Genomic DNA, 13,802 nt, shown 5'->3' with positions numbered 1-13,802 from the left:
AGTCCCCTATCTTCCCTGGATCGGTGTGGCTTGTTGCTTGTTCAAGGGATCTGCTGCTCCATTTAGACCTCCTTTGTTCCTCCAGTGTTCTCCGCTCTTCAGTTGACATAACACAGCCTGAGCAACACCTTTTATTTATGTCCACTTCTTGCCTCCCCATCCACATTTTTCCCTCTGTTTCCACACATTTAGTCTTCAGTCTTTTTTCACTGTCAGAGCAGCTGCCTGGAAAAGATCAGCAGGCTAGAGAAGGGGCTCTGCTAGCTCACTTGCTATCCTGTTCTTGCTACTGCAAACAGTAAGTTGTGTAGGGGGATGGAGTGTGTCAGTGCTCACTTCCTTTTGACAACAGAACACATTAGATGACTGTCAGCAATAAAGGGCTATATGAAACATAATATAGTACTTAATGTAAGTGCAGCACATGAAACAGGCATAAATGAACGACGTCAGCACAGGGGGCAGTAGCAGCTGAGCTCAAAAGTAGGGAACACCCACAAATGAGGCTTCTGGCAGGGGAAGGGGCTGACAGGCAGTAGAGCTGCACGATTCTTGCTAAAATGAGAATCACGATTTTTTTGCTTAGAATAAAGATCACGATTCTCGCGGTGTAACATCATTCACATTATACAAAAAAAATTGGGCGAACTTTACTGTTTAGTTTTTTTTTTTATTCATTAAAGTGTATTTTTTCTGAAAAAATTGCGTTTGAAAGGCCACTGCGCAAATACAGTGTGACATAAAATATTGCAACGACCGACATTTTATTCTCTAGGGTCTCTACTAAAAAAATATAATGTTTGGGGGTTCTAAGTAATTTTCTAGCAAAAAATACAGATTTTAACTTGTAAGCAACAAATGTCAGAAAAAGGTTTAGTCTTTAACCACTTGCCGACCGGGCCATAGCCGAAAGACGGCAACAGCGCGGTCGGCTAGTTCTGGGTGGACGTCCATGGACGTCCTCCCAGAATACTGCTCTCGCGCGCCCCCTGGGGCGCGCACCCGAGAACTTCCGTGACCGCCGGGTCCAGAGGACCCGGCGCATCACGGATCACGGTAAACGGCCGCTGATCGCGGCCGTTTACCATGTGATCGCTCCGTCAAATGACGGAGCGATCACATGTCAACAGACCGGCGTCATCTCATGACGCCGGTTCCTCCCGCCCCTCTCTGTACCGATCGGTACAGTGCGAGGGGAGAGGGGGAGGGATCGGATGGCAGCACCGCTGTGGGCTGGATGTGTAGTGCCCACAGCGGTGCTTAGTGACAATTGCTATCACATCCATCCATCCCTCAATGCTCAGCCAACCCTGCAATACTCTGCATAACACCCTGCAATACTCTGCATAACACCCTGCAATACTCTGCACTATACCCTGCAATACTCTGCACTATACCCTGCAATACTCTGCATAACACCCTGCAATACTCTGCACTATACCCTGCAATACTCTGCATAACACCCTGCAATACTCTGCATAACACCCTGCAATACTCTGCATAACACCCTGCAATACTCTGCATAACACCCTGCAATACTCTGCATAATACCCTGCAATACTCTGCATAATACCCTGCAATACTCTGCATAATACCCCGCAATACTCTGCATAACACCCCGCAATACTCTGCATAATACCCTGCAATACTCTGCATAATACCCTGCAATACTCTGCATAATACCCTGCAATACTCTGCATAATACCCCGCAATACTCTGCATAACACCCTGCAATACTCTGCACTATACCCTGCAATACTCTGCATAACACCCTGCAATACTCTGCATAACACCCTGCAATACTCTGCATAACACCCTGCAATACTCTGCATAACACCCTGCAATACTCTGCATAACACCCTGCAATACTCTGCATAATACCCGGCACTACTCTGCAATATACCCGGGCACTACTCTGCAATATACGCGGGCACTACTCTGCAATATACGCGGGCACTACTCTGCAATATACGCGGGCACTACTCTGCAATATACCCTGCAATACTCTGCAATATACCCCGCAATACTCTGCAATATACCCCGCAATACTCTGCAATATACCCCGCAATACTCTGCAATAGCCCGCAATACTCCGCAGTTTTTAACCACAGTCATATGACATCCCTGACTTTGAGCGGCTATATCTGAATGGTGGGTGCAGCTACAGGCATCATTCAGATATCAGCTTTTTCAGCCAGCGATTTCCTACACCATAGGAATGATCATAGCTGCTGTTCCACTGCTTGATCATTCTTATGGGAGGCGAGAGGGGACGCCCCCCCCCTTCCCGCCACCCTCCGGTGCTTCTACCGACTCACCGCTACGATCGAAGCCAAGATCGTTTTTTTTTTATTATTATTTCAGGCTTCCCAGCCTAGAGGTGAGATGTGGGGTCTTATTGACCCCATATCTCACTGTAAAGAGGACCTGTCATGCCATATTCCTATTACAAGGATGTTTACATTCCTTGTAATAGAAATAAAAGTGATCAAAAAATTTTTTGGGGGGGAAAAAGTGTCAAACTAAAATAAATAAAGTAAAATAAACAATAAAAAAAAAAAAAAAAAAATTTAAAGCGCCCATGTCCGTGTGCTCGCATGCAGAAGCGAACACATACGTAAGTCCCGCCCACATATGAAAACGGTGTTCAAACCACACATGTGAGGTATCGCTGCGATCGGTAGAGCGAGAGCAATAATTTTGGCCCTAGACCTCCTCTGTAACTCAAAACATGTAACCAGGAAAAAATTTTAAAGCGTCACCTATGGAGATTTTTAAGTAGCGACGTTTGGCACCATTCCACGAGAGTGTGCAATTTTGAAGGGTGACATGTTGGGTATCTATTTACTCGGCGTAACTTCATCTTTCATATTATGCAAAAACATTGGGCTAACTTTACTGTTTTGTTTTTTTTTAAAGCACAAAACTGTTTCTTTCCCCAAAAAAACGCGTTCGAAAAATTGCTGCACAAATACCGTGCGAGATAAAAAGTTGCAACAACCGCCATTGTATTCTCTAGGGTCTTTGCTAAAAAAAATATATATAATGTTTTGGGGTTCTATGTAATTTTCTAGCAAATAAATTATGATTTTTACATGTAGGAGAGAAATGTCAGAATTGGCCTGGGCGCTCCAGAACGCCTGGAGGTGCTCCCCTGCATGTTGGGCCTCTGTATGTGGCCATGCTGTGTAAAAGTCTCACACATGTGGTATCGCCATACTCGGGAGTAATAGCAGAATGTGTTTTGGGGTGTAATTTGTGGTATGCATATGCTGTGTGTGAGAAATAACCTTCTAATATGACAATTTTGTGAAACAAAAAAAAAAGAAAAAAAAAATCTTGATTTTGCAAAGAATTGTGGGAAAAGATGACAATTTCAAAAAAACTCACCATGCATCTTTCTAAATACCTTGGAATGTCTTCTTTCCAAAAAGGGGTCATTTGAGGGGTATTTGTACTTTTCTGGCATGTTAGGGTCTCAAGAAATGAGATAGGCCGTCAGTAATTCAGGTGTGATCAATTTTCAGATATTGGCACCGTAGCTTTTGGACTCTCTAACATTCACAAAGACCAAATAATATACACCAAGTTGTACTTATTTTTACCAAAGATATGTAGCGGTATAAACTTTGGCCAAAATTTACGAAGAAAAATTACTAATTTGCTAAATTTTATAACAGAAACAAAGAAAAATTCATTTTTTTACCAAATTTTCAGTCTTTTTTCTTTTATAGCGCAAAAAATAAAAAACCCAACGGTGATTAAATACCACCAAAAGAAAGCTCTATTTGTGTGAAAAAAAGGATAAAAATTTCATATGGGTAAAGTGTTGTATGACTGAGTAATTGTCATTCAAAGTGTGAGAGCACCGAAAGCTGAAAATTGGTCTGGTTAGGAAGGGGGTTTAAGTGCCCAGTGGTCAAGTGGTTAAAGAGGAACTGCAGTCTGCTCACATAATTTGTAATAAAAACATCTTTTCTATTCTGAAGCATCCCTCCAACCACTTTGCATATTATTTTATATATACTGTGATTCTGTACTTGCCAAATATGCTGCAGAAATATCCCTTCACTGAGTCTGGCTGCAATTATTTTAACTGTGGGCAGTTGAAGCTGCTGCCTGTTCACTTCCTGGATTTACACAGACACACCTCCAGCTCTGTAGCTCTCATTGGCCCTCTTATGACTCACCCCCCCTCCCTTCCTTGCAAACTCTCACAAGAGTGAGAGAGAGCTGTGCATGATGTCATAAGCCTAGACTTTTTTCCAGACAAGAAACAGGAAATGGGCTGTATAAGGTATTTACTGGCAGAAAAATAATGTTTTACTATCCAAAGTTAAAACAACAAGGGCAGAGGATTTAATAGATGAAAGATGGGAAAAAAAATGACTGAAGTTACACTTTTTTTTTTCAAATATAGTTTTTTATTAACGCCCAACATGGGCAAAGACAGCTTAATACAGACATATCACAACTGCATAAAAAGAGAAAGCCTAACTAGTAGCAACAACATTTTGGAGAAACGGGAGAAAGGAACAAGGTCTCAGAAATATAACGATTGAGATGTACATTATGCATAGGATATCATTTTGTTCCTCTCATTTTATGTGCAATAATCTCTTCAATTAAAGGAAACTCCTTCTCCATCTCCATCTTATAGCATATAGCTGGTTATAAGAAAGTATGGAAAAGGAAGAAATAGTTAGAAAAGAGGAGGGGAAGAGTGGGTGATGAGAAGAATGAAAGCACTAGAGGGGGGAGGGGAATAAACAGGGTAAGGTTTTACTAGGACCCTGGCTGAATTGGCTCGGTTTCCTTATTCGAGCTTTCAAGTCGTATGCTCTATTAGGAAACTCTAAGGGCAACTCCTTCCACAGAGTAGATAAATTGTTTCCATATCGCCCATGTCTGATTGTACTTTTCCTGCTGGTATTTTGCCGTGAGAACTAAGTCTTCCATTTTACTGATATCTTCCACTTTCTGGAGCCATTGTGTTACCGTAGGTGGTGTCTGTTGAGTCCAACAGATTGGGATACAAGCCTTTGCAGCATTAATTAGGTGATGCACAATTGTCCTTTTGTATAGATTTGCCATTATGTCCGAGACGTGTAGAAAAAAGAAGGCCGGGTCATTCGGTATCGGGTATTCCGTAAATTGTTGTTTTAATCTCGACCAAAACACATGCAGCAACGTATCTTTATCACCCTGGCACCTCCAACTAAGTTCGGAGGTATCAGGGTAGCAGATATGTAAAGCGTGTGGGGTGTAGTACCACCTGGTTAGCAACTTATAGTTGGTCTCTTGTATTTTAGTACAGATAGATGACTTTAAGGCGAATCTGATGATACGTTGAATTTGGTCCATTAAGAAGGTACAGTTTAGGTCCCTTTCCCATTTGCTTATACAATTTAAGGTGATTTTACCCGGCAAGGAGTTCAAGAGATTGTACATTAGCGACAAAACCCTGGAAGGGCTCTCTTCCATCGTGCAGTACTCCTCGAAGATCGTGAGTGGTCTATCGAAACATTGCGGATCCGGTATTGATACTAAGAAGTATCTCACTTGAAGGGCGGGCCAGAATGTTAGTTTGAAGGGACCTGTGTCACATCTTAATGCTTCTAAAGAGGGCCATGCGCCGTTCAATAAAAAGTGTTGTGCTCTTGTGCAATTCGCAGTGTGTAGTACATCTCCGACTGGTGTATCTAGTCCTGGAAGAAACTGTGGGTTACCTATGATAGGAAGCAGGGGCGAGTCCGGTGTAGATAGTGAATGTGTGAGGCATGCTTGTGAGCCTATGCGGAGTGTTGTGCCTATTAATGGGTGCTTTTTTAGTATCGGTGATAAGTGGTCATAGCACCAGATCACTCCTTTCAGTGGAACCCGGGTCTGTTCCTGCTCCAATCTTGTCCATAGCTTCAAGTACCAATGTCTGTTCTGTTTAGGGAGGTACAAAAGTACACGGGGCAGGCAAGGTTTTTTGTTTGCCCAAATAAATTTATTAAATTGAGCGTGTACTTGTGAAGTTCCACTTTAAGTGGTTAAACTGACCTCATTTACAGACCGAAGTTCATCACTTTGATCTAAGAACGAAATGTTACTTTGTTTAAAGTTATCTCCAATGTTGAGATAAACTTGGCTTGGATTTTTATTTTTATTTTTTGTCAGCTGTCAGAAGTGAGCCGAGAACTCTGCACTTGTTACATAAAACCTGGAAATTCTGTTTTAATATCGGGAGAGGGGTAGAATTGCGATTTTGATTCTTTAACGATTAATCATGCAGCTATAACAGGCAGTATTAAGAGAAGTAAAGAAGAGATTTTGTGCGCACTCATTTAGTGTTTTTTTTGGAAAATCAAAGATAGGTGTCTCCACATTATGCTTTAGACAAGCACCTAAAGTAGAATTCCAGGATAACCTAACTAATCTTAAGAATGCTCCCTCCCCCCCTTCTTCCTAACATGTATGCTGATTAACCTGTATAAGAAAGATGTATATACTTGGTGTTACTAAACCCAGGACCCTGCATTCCTTATATCTGGTCTCCCATAGTGCACAGAACTACAAATATTTTAGTAAATATAAACTGCTAAATACCTTTTCTCATCAGCAGTATTTAGCAGTCTTGTGACTTCTGTCAGTGTCTGGCAGAGGAGGGAGGGGGAGCAGCTACGCTTTGTGATAGCTTGGGAATGGAGAGAGGACATCAAGCAAGATGACAGGAAAGTGGGTGGATCCAGACTCCCATTGTCGGTATGATGCTTCAGGAAAGTCCCCCCCACATGTATTTAGCTCGATTTTATCAGAATGGGGTCACTTCTGAGAGGGCTGGAAAGATTTGTCAATATCGTCAGCTCACATAGAACAGGTGTAAGCAAAAAAAAGGAAACCTATACTCCTCTTTTAAGTTACAGGTATTCTGTTATTTAGGGGCAAGGTGCACAGTGTTTCTGAAAACTTTCACTAAAAATTATTATTATACACGATTTATATAACGCCAACAGTTTACGCAGCGCTTTACAAATATATTTTCCTATCTTGTATTGTGAACTTTCAAAAGGTTTTGTTGTTTTAACTAGGTATTGGTGTAGCTATATGTCCTGTGTCATTTGATTTTCTTACCTTGTAATAATGGGCTCACATGTTGTGGCTGTGTCATTGCCTTAGGTCCATGTATGCTCAGCCATCTCCTCTGCGTTGCAGCACAAAGTTGGGAGTGCTAATGTGATGAAAACACGTCTCTTCCCTTCATTTCTCTGCCTTTTTGAGTTTGTCAGATCTGTCTACTGCACCAGTTCTTGACAGAGAGACTCAGGGATGTAGGATATGTAGTTTCTTCACAGGAAGTGTCAGTTCTTAGACTACAGACAAAGGGCTTGCATTAACTTGTACAGATCCATGCCAGATGCCTCATATTTGCCTATTTGAACAAAAACAAAAATTTGTGACATCGGAAAGTGAAGATTTCCGCTACTAAATGCCGTGCATACAGGCCAACAAATGACATCATGAGACTACATGATCAGCTCACATCTTATGCGGGTGGAAAACACAAGGTGCCGGTAGGAAGCTTTATAATGCCTTTAATTTTATCTGCATATTTGTATGTTTAGAACCCAGAACTTGTGGCACGTCTTGAGAAGATTAAAGCTAAGTTGGCAAATGAGGAGTACAAGAGAATCACAAAGAATGTCACCAGCCAGGTACAGTAGTATTAACTTTTACTATGTGTTTTAATGAGTTGAACAGACCAAAACCCAAAGGGTTCATCATTTTATACCAATCTAGTACCATAGCTGTCTTAAGACAGGACATAGGATAAAAAAAATGTTGAAGCAGCTTTTGTCACACTTGAGCTGTAGATCCAGACATGTAGGTGTTTGAAATTGTATGGAAACCCCAACTTTCCTGTAAAAGTTAAGCTTGGCACACCTCTTCTTTCTACCAAGCTGCCCTATCGGTCCTATGTTGTGATGGACAGAAACAATGACCAATAGCAATGGGTAGGAAGAGTACAGTCAGCTTTAACTTGAAAACCTAAGACCTGCACATAGCTGCCTTTGGATCTACTGGTTATTACTAAAGATACCCAAGAAACATAGAAAAGTCACAGCAGAAAAGACCAAGTGGTCCATTGAGTTTGCCCCTTTTTGTTTTCATTTTTTTTTTTTTACCTTTTTGTCTGAGTATAGATCTGTTTGTCTCAAACACTTTTTTCAATCCACTTACTTTTAACATAATCGCTACTTCTGCTGGAAGTTTCACTAAAATAATAATTTCTAAGGTTAGTTTTAATGTTTTCTCCTGATGGTTGGAGTTCAAATTTCCATGTTCTTGATCTCTGCTTCATATTGAAAATACTGCCCTTCATAACCTTATTCACACAATTAGGCAGCAAATGCACAAGCAACTACCCCCGGTGCAAATGACGGTGACGGGAATCTCCCAATTTCTGCAGCTGTCTCCATCACTCTTGAGCCTCTAGCTGTGGCCGCTGATCCCTGTACACTTCAAGGACAAGTTGGTGGCAGCCTCAACTATCTGTGGTTGTCCACACAGCTAGTGATTACCTGCGGCAATCACTGCTGGACACAGATTCCTGCCATTATCATTTTCACCAGGGCTAGTTGCCCATGAGAATGCAGCCTTAGTGTATTTAAAGGTTTTAAACTTGAAATGAAGTCTAAACTTGGACCTATATAGGGGACTCAGGACCTCCTTTCTTCTGCTTGTTATTTTAGCCCAGAATTCTGTTAAAAAAATGTGCAAATGTAATGGCGCTTTACCATGTGAACTCATAAATAAATATATAATATATATAATATATATATATAAAAATTCCAATGTGACTGTGCCCAACACCAATAATACAAAGTGCTTCTGAATATATATACAGTATCTCACAAAAGTGAGTACACCCCTCACATTTTTGTAAATATTTTATTATATCTTTTTATGTGACAACACTGAAAAAATTACACTTTGCTACAGTGAGTGTACAGCTTGTATAACAATGTAAATTTGCTGTCCCCTCAAAATAACTCAACACACAGCCATTAATGTCTAAACCGCTGGTTACAAAAATGAGTACACCCCTAAGTGAAAATGTCTAAATCGGTCCCAATTAACCATTTTCCCTTCCCGGTGTCATGTGACTGATTAGTGTGAATGGGGAGCAGGACTGTTAAATTTGGTGTTGCTCTCAATCTCTCATACTGGTCAACTGGAAGTTCAACATGGAACCTTATGTCAAAGAACTCTGAGGATCTGAAAAAAAAAAATTGTTGGTCCACATAAAGATGGCCTAGGCTATAAGAAGATAGCCAAGACCCTGAAACTGAGCTGCAGCACAGTGGCCAAGACCATACAGCGGTTTAACAGGACAGGTTCCACTCAGAACAGGCCTCGCTATGGTCGACCAAAGAGGTTAAGTGCACATGCTCAGCGGTTGTCTCTAACATCCTCCAGCTCTGTGATGTTGTCATGGAGCAGTGGAAGAGGACTCCAGTGGCAGCCTATGAAGCTCTGGTGAACTCCATGCCCAAGAGGGTTTAGGCAGAGCTGGAAAATAATGGTTGCCACACAAAATATTGACACTTTGTGCCCAATTTGGACATTTTCACTTAGAGGTGTACTCCCTTTTGTTACCAGCAGTTTAGACATTATTGGCTGTTTGCTGAGTCATTTTGAGGGGACAGTAAATTTACACTGTTATACAAGCTGTACACTCACTACTTTACATTGTAGCAAAGTGTAATTTCTTCAGTGTTGTCTCATGAAAAGATATAATAAAATATTTACAAAAATGTGAGGGATGTACTCACTTTCGTGAGATATTGTATATATGTCTTCTGGTTGCTTTACCATGGGTGCTCAGATGGTAGATGGCAACTTACCAGATGTGTTTGACCCCTTTTTACAGGAGGTCAAAATGTGCTTTTTGAAAACCACATCGGTTTCTGGACTTTCACCATTTCACTCCAATAATCCCTCTGGTTTAGCTAGGGAGGTCAAGATGTACTCCGCCAGGGACACAAAGAAGGGCTTTATAGTGTAGTATAGTTATTGGTAATTGTATAAAAACAGGCTGATAAAATATTGCACTTACTTGTGACCGACCTGGCACTTGGGATCTACAGTATGTGACCATGCCTGACCTGGCATTTGGGATCTACCGGACATGCTGTAGATCCCAAGTGCCAGGTCGGGCACAGTCACATGTGAGTGTGTACATATATATACTCACATGTGATTGTGCCCAACCTGGCACTTGGGATCTACAGCATGTTTTATACACATTTCCAGATTCTGCTTAGAGACTGGGATATTTATATATGAGTTCACATGTGACGCACCATTACCTTTTACATTTTTTTTTTTTCACATTTGAGAAGTGTCACATATCACTTATTTAAAGGGGCAGCTATTCCCCTGTGATGATATAATAGGGAGCCATCACTTGTTTATTTGCCAGAATTCTGTTTTGTTTTCCCACTGCCTGGCCACAATGTTTGCTTATTTTTCAGTTATCTGAAATAAGTTCTCCAAATCTTTTTCCTCTTTAGTTATGAACAACACTGTAGCCTCATTAGTGACATTTACGAAATGATTCATATAACTTACAAACGGATTTTCATCATATACTTAGTTTGAATTGCCCAGGTGTGTGTCATGTATACTTTGTTATAGCAGTCAGGAAGTCAATCAAACAATGGTGTATACTGTACATATAGGCTACATTCATTGGGGTAATTTACCATTGATGCAATTGTGTTGTCAAATCATGTTGTAAAAATGGCTTGTTATATCCACAAATTTCAAATGTCAACAGTTTGCATTTCTTACCCCCTCCACTGCTGGAGATCCACATCTTAGGCATTTCCTACGCAGGCTCAAAGTGTCAGACATCCCATAGCATTTCCCTAAACTCAGACCATGCTTACTTTTGTAGGTGCGGGATTTCTCTTTACCCTTTGTTTGACTGACACCATACATTTATCTGTGGAAAATGGCACAGTAGAAAAAATGGCTGTCCCAATCTATTCAAATCAAATATGTTTTAATGTGATTCTAATCACACTTTTTAAATTTCTGATGGCTCCAGTAAAGAAGGCCGGCATGCTGAAATTTGTAATAGAGGTAAAAGAAGGCTTAGACGGAACCTCAGCCAGGGTTGTTTTGCTGTCTAATATCCTAATTAGGAATATTTCTCCTCACTTTCATCATGGTTGCCATACAGAACAGGAATGGAGTTAATATCACACATTCAACCTCACCGATGTGGATGAGGGAATCCTCCCCGCTGAGCCTTTGTATTCTGACAGCGGGGAGACTTTCACACCATAAAATTGTGCAGGCTACATTTTTTTTTTTTGCAGTGCACCACAGTGCGTTGCAGCATATGTGCATTGTTATGCTATTTAAAATGAATTGACCACAGCACACCAACTTACATATAATGCCTTACCGCACATGTTTTTTGCCAGGGCATTAATTCTGATTAGTGGCTTAAGGCAACAGCTCCATCTTTGTCGCTTTCTCATTTTTCTTTCTCCAGGGTTAATGAATTTGTCATTTTGACCTTTTCTTTTAATTATTTTTTATTTTTCTAGAATGGTCGACAGGGAACTCTGGCTGATCTAGGCAGAGAAGGTAAGTTGTCTACTGGTAGGATGGAAGTATGATTTCTAATTTTCAGCTAGTACTATTACATTTTCTTGTATTCCAGTAGAGCATCACTCCAGTCCTCATTGACAGAGCATGTTCTTTACCTCTACCTGATGAGGACACATATAATGTATGATTAGTTTATAATAGGTTAACCATAGACAGGAGATAATTCATCTGATCTCTTCTTCTCCATGAACAGCAGGAACAGTCTCATGTGTGAACTAATAGAACAGTCCAAATAATCTCAACTGTTACTCTATGAAGTGAGCTTAATGTACTGTAGACTAGATCAGATTTGATCACCTCTGTTTTATTTGTTTCACATAGACCCAAATGGATCTATAATGGTCAATGTATTTTAGCTTTTTAAAGTTTTTGGCTTTCGTTTTTCTCATAATATAAAATCTTATTTTTGCAAGCGCACAAAGAGTGCACCAAAATACATGTACAAGCATTATGGATTTACTAAACAAGGAGCACAGGAGAAATATTTACATTTAAACTTTGTCTCCCTAATTTAAATGTCATACAAATCCATCAGAAGAGAGCAGGCAATAAACCAAAAGGAGGGGGTGGGGTGGTTTTTACTTCTGACCTGTATAGGTGTGTGTGTAGGTGTATGTAAATGTCAGCTATTGAGCTCTGTAAACTAAGAAGCTTAGAGCTGCACCCTCTGACTAGAACTGAGAATACAGTACACTATCTCAATCTTGCCTATTTGGGGAAAAAAAGAGAAACTCTAGAGCTTCCTGTTTGTGTCTGAGCCCCGGTTCACACAGGGGCGACTTGTCAGGCGACTTAGCCGCCTGACAAGTCGCGTCCCGTTCTGTACTATGGAACCGTTCTAATAGGAGCGACTCAAGTCGCCCTGACTTAGAAAAAGGTTCCTGTACTACTTTTGGGGCGACTTCAGGCGACTTGCATTGACTTCTATATAGAAGTCGTTTTGTCACGATGGGAGGAGAAGACGTGAGGACGTAACGTCCGTCACGGAGGGAGGAGCTCCGGAATGTCAGCTGGCCGCCGAGATCAGAGAAGGACGCAGAGACGCTGAAGCCGCGGACAGTCGGTATACAGGCGGCGTGATGAGAGGCAGCGTCCCCCCGCAGGAGGAGAGATAGCAGCCGCCGTTGCGCGATTAGACGGAACAGGAGACATGCTGGAGATCATCTGATACAGCGGGGACAGCGCACGCAGGACTGACTTTTGGCACGGCGAGATACTGAACCCTCCACCCCCCGGCCTTCCGGGAATATAACATGCCCCCCCACCCGGCTGAATGAAATAACCTTAAAAGACTGTAAGTATTGCTACCCCATGAGAGGGGAAGAAATATTCCAAGGAAGAGCAGAAATAAGGTAACAATAATGGAGTTAAGTATACAACTGTCTATTGGTTGGTGTCCTTAATGGTGCTCTGAACGGTTGGTAATGCTTTTTGATCATTTTTTGAACATTTGACTGTTACTGGAAAAGGAGGTCCGTGCAATAATAAGGGAGACATGCAACCAACTATACGGACTATTAAAGGTCTCTTTCTGATTGTGGGGTTGCCCCCTATATATTCCAAGTGTGTGTGAGAAAAAAATAGCCCACAATTAAACGGGGTGGATTAACTCAAGTGGACAAGCCGGAGCGGGAAAAGGACGGTAACCTGGTAGAACCCCCCATCACTAGAATTTAAACCAAGGGGCATAAATAGAGGAACAATTAGTAATAACAGTAACAAGGACACTACTTCATATACCATACAAGTCCCCCAAAGGGGAAGGGGGGATGCTGGTAGGGAGAAAGCCAGAAGGGAGAGAGTTAACCAATTAAGTCGTGGAACCCCCAAGCCACTCCCCCGCCCCTTGCCCCTCCCCCCCCGTTTTTTCCGTTTCCTACCCCACTACCTGCAAAAACCCCTCTAAATAGACTTTTTAAGTCCTAGGGCTTCCCTTCACGGAAGTGGAGGGAAATTAAGAAAACCAGGCTGGGGAAGCGAACTAGGGGGCCAAAAAAGGGAGATAAAATGAATAAAAATACAACGAAAGTAACAAGGGGGAATGCCCCCAAATCCCCAAAAGATAAAGATAAACCAACAGTCAGTACCTTAAAACAATATATGACACAAGGAGCAAGCCCTAGGAGTAT

General features: G+C 41.5%; 1 protein-coding gene across 2 annotated transcripts in view; it reads left to right on the top strand.

The window, feature by feature from the left end:
* Positions 1–13,802, top strand: part of VMA12 (vacuolar ATPase assembly factor VMA12) — a 44,460-nt gene that overhangs the window by 17,323 nt on the left and 13,335 nt on the right. For both annotated transcript variants that reach the window (XM_073616607.1, XM_073616606.1), the window contains exons 3-4: positions 7,611–7,700; positions 11,610–11,649. In XM_073616607.1, coding sequence (XP_073472708.1) covers positions 7,611–7,700; positions 11,610–11,649 — 130 coding nt within the window. The remainder of the gene's footprint in view (positions 1–7,610; positions 7,701–11,609; positions 11,650–13,802) is intronic.

This window comes from Aquarana catesbeiana, linkage group LG02, assembly GCF_042186555.1.
Source record: "Aquarana catesbeiana isolate 2022-GZ linkage group LG02, ASM4218655v1, whole genome shotgun sequence".
Taxonomy (NCBI): domain Eukaryota; kingdom Metazoa; phylum Chordata; class Amphibia; order Anura; family Ranidae; genus Aquarana; species Aquarana catesbeiana.
The sequence above is the reverse complement of the archived record's forward strand: the minus strand, read 5'-3'. Positions and strand labels throughout refer to the sequence as shown.